At 39.4% G+C, this 10,837-nt stretch overlaps 1 protein-coding gene across 2 annotated transcripts; it reads right to left on the bottom strand.

Moving 5' to 3' along the window:
- Window positions 1–1,575: 1,575 nt before the first annotated feature.
- Window positions 1,576–2,428, bottom strand: LOC115030103 (cysteine-rich perinuclear theca protein 1-like). Of its 2 annotated transcripts, none has more exons than XM_029473554.1 (2): window positions 2,115–2,428; window positions 1,576–1,952 (listed from the first exon to the last, which is right to left on the bottom strand). In XM_029473554.1, exons 1-2 carry the CDS (start codon window positions 2,394–2,396, stop codon window positions 1,701–1,703), a joined length of 534 nt encoding a protein of 177 aa, XP_029329414.1. In that variant the 5' UTR covers window positions 2,397–2,428; the 3' UTR covers window positions 1,576–1,700. The 2 variants fall into 2 exon arrangements, with proteins under 2 accessions (XP_029329414.1, XP_029329415.1); XM_029473555.1 differs by having other exon boundaries at window positions 1,576–1,943.
- Window positions 2,429–10,837: the final 8,409 nt, after the last annotated feature.

Genomic DNA, 10,837 nt, shown 5'->3' with positions numbered 1-10,837 from the left:
CAAAAGCAACACAAAAGGGGTACTCTAAACTAAAAAAAAAAATTGTAGTGAGTTGTGGGTACACTCATTCTTGTAGTGAAGACTACATAGGTGTATGCATATGTAAAGGCATGAAAATGCATATTAGCATTTTTATTGTCTTTGTGTGTATGTTTGTGTATATGCATGTATTCTTGTGAGTCTGGATGGATGCATGAAGGATTGATGTATATGCACATGTGTGTGTGTGTGTGTGTGTGTGTGCGTTTGTGTAGCAAAGGACAACTTTTCTGTAGATTCTCAGGTGCTACCCACCTTAAAAATCTTAAAATCAAAAGAACAAAAACAAAACAAAACAAAACAAAACAAAACAAAACAAAACAAAACAAAAAAGTATCAGCAAAGTGTCTCACTGGCCTGGGACATACCAATAGGGTATGCGGGCTAGCTGACTAACAACTGTCAAGGACACACACTTTCCCACATCCTCGGTGCAGTAAATAAAAGTTTTAAACATCACATACTGGTTTCTTTCTTTTTTGAAACAGTGTCTCACCATGTAGCCTCATAGTGTGATCTGCCTGTCTCTGCTTTGAGTGCTAAGAGTAAATGCCTATGCCACCATGCCAAGCTGATGGGGTTTCTTTCTTTTTTCTTTTTGTTTTGTTTTTGTTTTTGTTTTTTGTTTTGTTTTGTTTTGTGTTTCAAGACAGGGCTTCTCTGTGTAGCCTTGGCTGCCCTGGAACTCACTCTGTAGACCAGGCTGGCCTTGAACACAGAAATCTGCCTGCCTCTGCCTCCCAAGTGCTGGGGTTAAAGGCATGCACCACCACTGCCCGGCTAGGGTTTCATTTTTTAATTGTGAGTTCTGAGGATCAAACTCAGGTCCCCCATGCATGTGAGGAATCAACTGAGTCATCTCTCCAGCCCTACTTTATTCTTTGAAAAACTGGTTTCACGATATGTCCTGAAGGGATTAAAAAAGTGTTAACAAATATACAGTAAAGCTGTCTGGAAAGGCATAGTCATTTAAAAATATGCTGTAGACATTACTACCTGTTTCATGACCAGCACTGGTTGGCAGACCCATTCTCACTGTCCTATTCCTCCTCCAATTTCTGAAGAGGTAGGCTAAATCAGTGCTGCACTTGCAGATTCCAGTCAAAATCACTGGTGCCTTTTGATGGGGTGAAGTTTTTGGCCCTTCTGAGGGTCTTAGTACAAGAGATCATAATGAGGACTGTAAGAAACACCACAATGAGGTAGGGGTCCTAAAGTTGATGTGCTGCCTAAGTTAGGACTGGAACTGCCACCTACACCTTAGTTCATATCGATGTAACAGCCTGAAACCACGCAGCAGTCCTAGCCAGTGACATTTAGGAAGACCCTGGGCTTTCCCTGTTGCCCTGTGAAATAAAGCTTCAGGGGGACATTTTTGCAAGCTCAGTTCTGACCCTCCTTTGTCTGCCGATCAGTTCACACCACTCCCAACCTTCTAGAAACCGATGTTCCTTCTCATCATATTCCCAGTCTTCCCTACCCCCGCCCCTCTCTCTCAAAACCATCAGAGACTGAGAGTGACACATACTTTCACATCTGATTGATTTTATTTTCACCATCATACAAATTAGTTTGTGGTGAAGACTGGCCTTGACAGGACCACAGCTCAGCTCCCAGACCCGTTCACTGATGTTTCATGGGTCTTTGGACCTGTTTGGGGTCTAGAAGCTGGCCAAGTCTCCATTCAGAAATGGGTCACTGTCAAGGCATGGTGGAACTTCCTGTGGCTCAGACACATTGGCATTCTCATGAGAGAGCAATGCCACTGAAATCTCGCTTGGTTCCAGTTCGATCAGCTTTAGTTGGCTCCGCTCCAGTTGGCTCTCCATCAATCGAAGTTCAGTAGCACGCTTGATTCGTCTCCTAATTCTCCTTCGAAGTGATTGTTCCCCCTTCTTCGTAATCTGAAAGAACTACAATCATAAGGGCACTGGTTTGGGGAAAAGATAGAATGTGGATGGGGATTCATGTAAAGGGGCAGAGGTAGATGAGAAGTTTATTGTAGGCCCAAGAAAGTTTTAGGGGAAAGAATGACCAAAGAAGGGAGGGAATGAGCTTAGCTTGGGATATCTCACCTTAAATGTACTTCTGCTATGAGAAGGACGAGAACGACGACAGTAACAATGACAGCAACAATGACAGCAACAATGACAGCAACCACGGGAACGAGAGCGAATAAAAGAACAAATTAAGGAGTGATAAGATCTCTTGGGAAGCTTAGATCTAGGGTTTTGCTTCTTATTAAGCTTGAATCTTTTGGCGACGGTCTTCCTAAGCTTTGATCTTTTGGCTTTGGCGGTGGCGGCTACTGCTGTAGCTGCTCTAGACCAGTGGACTTTATTGGCCACCTGAGCCATAGCGGAGCTCTACAGGGACTGGCCCCAGAGCTCTGAGCATCCTGCTTATCTACCTGTCAGAACAATGGTGGGCCACAGCCCTCAGCCCTGATTGGTCAGCAAAGCTCTCCCTAGCCAAAGGCAGCTAAGGAGTGACTGAAACCTCACAATGCCCTACCTCTGACCACTTTGAGCTTGAAGGGAGTCCAGATCAGACTGCCTGAGAATCTCAGATATCCCTTATTCATCAAAAAGTGCCACTTTCATACACTTTCTAGGTGGTCAATATACTAGAACTACAAAGTCTCATTGAAAATATGAGGCTTTACTTAAACTTCTGGAAGATAAATGTTTTACGTTTACTCCCTTATTCTTATACTAAGTTAGACTGTGCTGAAATTCTGTGCAAGTTTGCGACTTCATTTAATCCCTACTCTGTCCTTTTGCTTACACTGACTTTCCCTTAGTCTTCTCATTGTATTTTAGATATTATACCTAATCACTACTCAAAGTAATAGTACACTATTTTGAGTACATTGATATGAGGATCATCGACAAGTAGTAACAGCAAAAAAAGAAAAAAAAATGTGTCCTATAAAGTTATATCCTGCCTCACAAAAACAGCAAAAAACATATGTATTCCATATTGGCATCACCTTACCTATTACAGTTTGGCATCTAAGACTGCCTTATTTTTAAATTCCTAGTTTAAAATAGATGGGCTTTTTTTTTCTACCAGCACTGTCACTTATTGACAGGAAGTAGAGTGAACTGCCCACTGTTGAAGGTTATATGTTCATTTGCTTACATTATTGAAATCTGTCATACTACTTTTTATTTTAGGAGATTCTGATCTTCATTTTTTATTCTATTTTTCCTTTTCACTAACACCATTTGTCTTCCCATCAGGTGGCCTTGGATAGTATATCTTGAATTAATTAGATCCTTATATTTTTGTTCTTGTATAATATATTTGTGTTTAACTGTAGTATATGACAGTCTGTGCTCTGTTCTTTCTAGTTTACTGCTTCTAACAGTGCAAGGTATTTCAAGGGAACATACAGCACCTTTAGTGTGATCTTTTCCATCTTCTTTTGAGGGAAACCTATGTTTGTTCAATATCCCATGCCAGAAATATTGATTTCTGTTCATTGTTATTTATGGCCCTTTTGGATTTCTAAATATACACATGTGGCCAGGAAGAGGCTGTTTTGATCTCAGATTATTGTTAATTGTCTCATTTCAGGTTCCTATAACAGACTTCTATACATTGTGTTCTTTGTACAACACAGACCTCTTACCATTATCAAGGATGCAGCTGATATTAGAGTGCCAGCAAGGAAGGACCAGTTATGATGAACACCTTCTTCCTGATCATGCCTTAATCTAGTCTTCTTGGTTGAGCTATTCAGACAGTTCATATGAGGTGAACTTCTGCATCCTCCTGCTTCAAGAAGGCATCACAGCTAGGAGAAAAAATTAATTTGTAGCTTCACTTTCTCCCTTCATTTCTTTATTCCAGCTCTGAGAAGTGGGAGCTGAGCTGATGCTCCCACCAAGCAAAATAAAGCCACATGAATCTGCTCTACACTAATCTCTCCCTGGGTTTCTCAAGACCCAGAAGGAAGGTTTTCTCCTACTACAAGCAAGGTGGCCTTGTTGGTTTGTGTATCCTCTAAGCAAAGAAGCTGAATAGTACATCCAGGGCAGTAGTGGAGCACACCTCTAATCCCAGCACATAGGAGGCAGAAGCAAATAAATCTATGCAAGTTGCAGGACAGCCTTGTCTACAAAGTTCCAGGACAGCCAGATCTATAAGAGAAAGTCTATATCAAAACAAAAAACAAAAGACCAATCCAGAAACAAATAGAAGAAGCTTAGTCGTGACTTAATCTTGCACTTCCTTGTCATAGAGGTGTATTGGATACATACAGCATTATCAGAAGCTTATATGAGATTAATCATAGGTTGAAGATAACTATAAACAGTTTAAATCTTGTTACACAAATATTTTAACAAATAATTACAAATTTGTCCCAAAATTCAACAAAGAGATATTATTAATTAGAAATTATAGAACCACAAAACGTAAAAGTAAAATAACTTGAGTGGCTTTACCCAGGGTGAAGTATACAGAGAAATGATCAATGCACCTGAGGAAACTTGAGTATATTTTATCTAATTGACCAGAGAGATTATGAAATTTAAAAAAATCATAGCAACTTAGGTATGAATAAGAAAAAACTTGACTTTTTAATTTTGAGTGTCAGAATGAAATAAGAGTCAAAGTGAGACTAATGTTTTAGTTTGTTGTTGTTGCTGCTGCTGCTGCCATGATAAAACTCCATGGCCAATGAAACTTATAAAAAAAAAAGAGTTCATTTAAGGTTTATTGACCTACAAATTTAGAGTCCGCAATGTCAGGGATAGTATGGCAGCAGATAGCTAGAACAGGGAGCTGAGAAATCTCACCTTTAATGACAAGCAGGAAGCATATGGAAGTTGGGTGAGGTTATGCAATCTCAAAGCCTCCAGTGATGTCCCACCAACTGGCAACAAAGTGTTCGCAAATCTACGTCTATGAATTCTCATTCAAACTACCACAGTTCACTCTCTGATCCTGAATTTAAAAAAACAAAAAACAAAAAATACGTATTTCCAACATACAATGCCACTGAATACACATTGTCATTAAAGGGGGGTTAAAAAAAAGGGGAGATTTGGAGAAAAACTGGGCCAAAGTAATACTAAAACCCTCTGTGTCAAACTCCAAAGCTTGTAGCTTCATGTCAAGACTCTAATTTCAAAAGGATCTACCGCTCTAGCTTTGCTGCCTACATCTACATCTCTCCCTTGGGCTGGTTGAACTTCCTATATGCAGTTTTCCTTGACAGATATCTTAGGCTTCTGGCATTTTCAACTTCTCAGGATCTCCACAGCAACCCAGATTTCACTTTCACAGCTTCAAGTGATTTCCAGGGCCTCTTGTTTTTCTTGATTTCTTTCTTTCAGGGACTCCTCTGTTGTCGTTTGCCTGGTCTCGGCCACTCTCTGAATCTATGGAGAGCTTATGACTTTCTCATTCTTGTATTTTTTATACTTCCAAATCTTTTTAGCTGCCACATTAGTATGTACTCAGATTCCCTTCAATCACATTACCATCAGCTTTTGTACGTTGAAGTAATTGCTTTCTAAGAGCATAAAATTCCTTAGGCTCCCTTTCATAATTTGGAGGTGAGGCTGGATGTTGTCTTGAACTCTGTACACCTTTTTTATTGATCCAGTACAAATCAGGCCTCTTCGTGATGCTACCAACCTTTGTAACAATTACAGTCCCTCTTTCAACACATACCTTGGCAGTAACATTAAGTTTCATAGTCCCCTTTTTCTCTCCAAATTTTATTTCTTTCTTCCCGACTTGCTCTTTTTTTTTTTTTTTTTTTTTTGTATACTCAAATAAGGAAAATTGGAAGTAACAGAGCAATAGATCAAATGTAAGCTGTCTTGGCATCTCCACCAAAGAAATTAACCCACTGTTTTAAAAAATGGCCTCAGTTAATTTCTCAGGGCATGGGAAGACAACAGCCAGATTCTATGCCAAAATATTATAGATATAGCCTCTAGCCTATAGGCCTCCACTGTCCACGTTGCTGTCAATACTACTACCTCCAGACTCCTACTACTATGGCCCTTTTCCTGTTTTTTGTTTGTTTGTTTGTTTGTTTTGTTTTTAACTGCCTTTCTAATCCAAATCTATATTTTTTCCACCATTCGTTCACATGCAAAGTCAGGTTTATCACAGCAACAGTCTGCTCTCTGGTACCAACTTCTCTATCCGTTAATTTTCTGTTACTGTGATAAAACTCCATGAGTAAGGCAATTTAAGTAAGACTTTATTTGAGATTATGGTTCTAAACAGAGTTTATAATCATAATCATGGGGACAGCATGACAGCAAAGAGCCAGAGCTGGAGACCTCACATCTTATACCAAAGGGACTTAGAAGGGAAATTACACTGGATGTAGAGCAAGATATAAACTTTCAAAGGCTAAGCCCAATGATATATACTTCCTTTGCCAAGGTTGTGCAACCTACCCAATATTGCTCCCAATAAAAGACCAAATGTTCAAACACCTGTGCCTATGAGTGACATTTCTCATTCCAACTATAACAACTTGAAATAGTATTTGATGATTCCATAAGAAATTCCATAAGAAATTCTCTCTGGCTCCTAACATTCAGGAGCCAGGGAGAATTCTAAAGGAGATAACACACAAAAAGTCATTCTAATACATATTAAAATTTCTGTTGGCATATGTAGTGACAAAAATATAGAAACATGTTTGCATGTATGATTCAGAAACTTGTACAGTATGAGTATAACCAATGTAGCAGAAGTCATTTAGTCTAGTCAAGTACTAGTGATACTGACCATGACCTATTTAAGCTAGGATAACAAGAATGCTGTGGTAGGGTCAATTCTTAGTGAATAGCCAGAAATGACTTAATCATCAAGTATAATGGCTGTATTTTTTCTTATTGACCAAGGACTAGATAAAAGAGAGGTTATGAATAGATTTAGAGCAACAAGAATATACATTCATTTTAAGATTTATTCAAATTTCTGTTTAAAGGAATTCACTTATAAAAAAGAACCCAAGACCATATTTAAGAAAATTTGCCTCAATATGGCAAGTACTCAGTTTTCTTTCCCTTTCAACAACAACTAGTTTGCTTCCCTGTATGACACCTCCAGGGACGCTCGCATGAGTTCATTTGCCATGTTTTCTCCTAACAAAGGATGATTTACTAAACAAATTTCATCTGTAAGGGAAGGGGGGGTGCATGAGCTACTACTACTACTACCCTTAATGTAAACATCAGTCTAGGAAGATGCATTTTTCAGTCTATCTAATTCTAGGGAGAAGCTATGTCTAAACTCCAAAGCCTTTACTCACACAAACTTGAACCATGAAGAAAATGTATAGAAACAAACATGGAAAATTGCTCACCAACTGGCATCACCTGTACAATGCAGACACAATGTTAGCTACCCCCTGGAATCAACCCACAACCAAGAATTAGTGAATTTGGAAGAGCCAACCTATGAAATGTTTCAATCAGCTAATCAGTTTGAGTATGCAGAGGACAGACAAAACAGCTACAAATTTATATAGTTACTCAGGGAAATTTATCTTATAACATGTCCTTATCTTTTGGACTTACTTTTTCTTCTCCAATATAAATATTAACTTTTATCTGCTCCATTTTTTCAGGTCATTGTTAAATAATATTAAAAACATAGGGAGGGACTCTCAAACTCCCACCCCTTGAATTATTTGATGTTCATGGCTACTAGGAGAGTGAGAGTTATTTTTTCAGGAGTGGGGCCCCAGTAGCTGGTCTCACATCCATGTGCATTTGGAAAGGACTAAATGACTCAATTCATTAGCAAAGGCAAAAAAGAGGGAGCAGAGAGAGGAAGAGGGAGGAGGGAGATGAAATTGGGAGAAAGATGAATGTGGGGAATCTAGGAGGAGTTAATGGAGAGATGAATATGATCAAAATATACTATATGCATATAGTTTCAAAAAATTATACATATTCTTTTAAGGTTTGATGCAGATTTACGAAAATTTGGTACTTAAAACTAAAAAATACTACTAAAGTATTTAACTCAAACTTGTAAACTTTAGTGGAAGATTTGGTATAAATAGCTATTTTGGTCTTACACCGAACCTATCTCAAATATCATCTTTTAGTTAACTTATTACCAAATATAGCATACAGTCATTTCAGAGAAAGAAGTTCAATATTACCCATGACTAGAAGGCACATTATGATAAGTTGTGACATGGATCCAAGTGTTCAGATTCTAGAATAGTAGTTCCAACTGTCATAACTGACATGGAGGGAACACCACATTAGCAAGGTCACCATGTCATATCCACTAAGGATTCAAACCATTACTTTTCAGAGATTTTCCTATCCAGTGTACACTAAAGCCATTCATGTTGGTAGCCTTGTTTCTAATAGGATAGCATTCTAGCCCTGGGGATGTTGATCTAGTCCAAACTTATAATCACTATACTTTCAAATTGTTAATAGAAAGAATTTCATAGAGTTAATAAATATATTATCCCAAAAAATGAGGACTTTTAGCATATTTTATTATAGAACAAAGCTCAGTGGGCTATATAGAATGCATAAAATACACTTACATCTTTGCATAAATATGTGTCTTTCTTAGTGCACTTTAATTTAATCAGGTATCTGAGAAGTTTCACTATTATTTTATTTTTATGATGGCAAGTGAAGATTTTATCCTAGACTAAAGACACCAGAGTTGAGTGGTACATTAATTCTGTAATAACCAATCAAGCAGGACCCTTTGAGGAAAAATCACTCACCAGGAAAATCAATCATTTCTTGGCAGTGTTAAGTACACTGGCCATTTCACCAACAGGCAATCACAAAGTACAGGGAAAATCGACATTGGCACCATCTGCCATAAGTACAACTTCATTCCATACTACCTGTTTCATTTGAATTAGCTGATAAAAAAAGGAGAGAAACTGTGTATACATTTCACTATCTGATTACATAGTACTCAAAACATGTCATGCAAAAGCATTGAATTATATTTTCTGAAGTGAAAGCATTAAACAAAATACAACAGCAAAAACCCAGGTTAGATTCTATCTTCCATCTCTTGTATTATGTTGCTGATGCTCGCATCTATGGTTCCAGATCTCTTTCCTAGTGTTTCTCTCTCCAGCGTTGCCTCACTTTGGGTTTTCTTTATTGTGTCTACTTCCCTTTTTAGGTCTAGTATGGTTTTGTTCAATTCCATCACCTGTTTGTTTGTGTTTTCCTGGTTTTCTTTAAGGACTTATAACTCTTTAGCAGTGTTCTTTGGTATTTCTTTAAGTGAGTTATTAAAGTCCTTCTTGATGTCCTCTACCATCATCTTGAGATATGCTTTTAAATCCAGGTCTAGCTTTTCGTGTGTGTTGGGGTGCCCAGGACTGGCTGAGGTGGGAGTGCTGGGTTCTGATGATGTGAGTGGTCTTGGTTTCTGTTAGTAAGATTCTTATGTTTGCCTTTCGCCATCTGGTAATCTCTGGAGTTAGTTGTTATAGTTGTCTCTGGTTAGAGCTTGTTCCTCTTGTGATTCTGTTAGCCTCTATCACCAGACCTGGGAGACTAGCTCTCTCCTGAGTTTTAGTGGCCAGAGCGCTCTCTGCAGGCAAGCTCTCCTCTTGCAGGGAAGGTGCACAGTTATCTGGCATTCAGACCTGCCTCCTGACAGAAGATGAAGTCCTGAAACAGGGCCTGTCCCAGAAGCTGTTAGCTTCTGTAGTCAGCACTCTCACCTACACAGACTAGTCTCTGAGAGATCCCAGGTCAGAGATGGCTCCCCCAGGTGCTCCAGCAAAGCCCTACCAGGCGGGGCGGACACCTCTCCTCTGGCAGGGAAGGTGCCTGGATGTCTGGTTCCCAAAACAGGGTCTGTCTCAGAAGCTGTGTTGCCTCAGCCTGTCCCAGAAGCTGTTATCTTCTGTAGTCCACACTCTCACCTGTGCAGACTAGTCTCGGAGATATCTGGGAACCAAGATGGCTCCCCCAGGTGCTCTGGCTCATTTACTTTTCAAATGCTCTCCCGAATGTCCCCTATATCCTCCCCCTGCCCTGCTCCCCAACCCACCCACTCCCTCTTCCTGGCCCTGGCATTCCCCTGTACTGGGGTATATAATCTTCACAAGACCAAGGGCCTCTCATTCCATTGATGGTCAACTAGACCATCCTCTGCTACATATTCAGCTAGAGACAAGCTCTGGGGGTGGGGGAGTACTGATTAGTTCATATTGTTGTTCCTCCTATAGGGTTTCAGACCCCTTTAACTCCTTGGGTACTTTCTCTAGCTCCTTTATTTGGGACCCTGTGTTTCATCCAACAGATGACTGTGAGCATCCACTTCTGTATTTGTCAAGCACTGGCATAGCCTCACAAGAGATAGGTATATCAGAGTCCGGTCAGCAAAGTCTTGCTGGTATATGCAATAGTGTCTGGGTTTGGTGGTTTTTTATGGGATGGATCCCTGGGTGGGACAGTCTCTGGATGGTCCTTCCTTCCGTCTCAGCTCCGAACATTGTCTCTGTAACTCCTTCCATGGGTATTTTGTTCCCCATTCTAAGAAGGAACGAAATATCTTTACCAATCCTAAATCTGAAAGGAGACTAATATACAGTATATACAGAGAACTCAGGAAGCTCGACTCTAGAAAATCAAATAACCCTATTAAAAATAGAATATAGAGCTAAACAAAAATTCTCAACTGAGGAATATCAAATGGCTGAGAAACACCTGAAAAAAATGTTCAACATCCTTAATCATCAGGGAAATGCAAATCAAAACAACCCTGAGATACCACCTCACACCAGTCAGAATGGCTAAGATCA

Source organism: Mus caroli, chromosome X (genome assembly GCF_900094665.2).
Source record: "Mus caroli chromosome X, CAROLI_EIJ_v1.1, whole genome shotgun sequence".
NCBI classification, from domain to species: Eukaryota; Metazoa; Chordata; class Mammalia; order Rodentia; family Muridae; genus Mus; species Mus caroli.
This window is presented reverse-complemented; position numbering and strand designations above follow the sequence as displayed.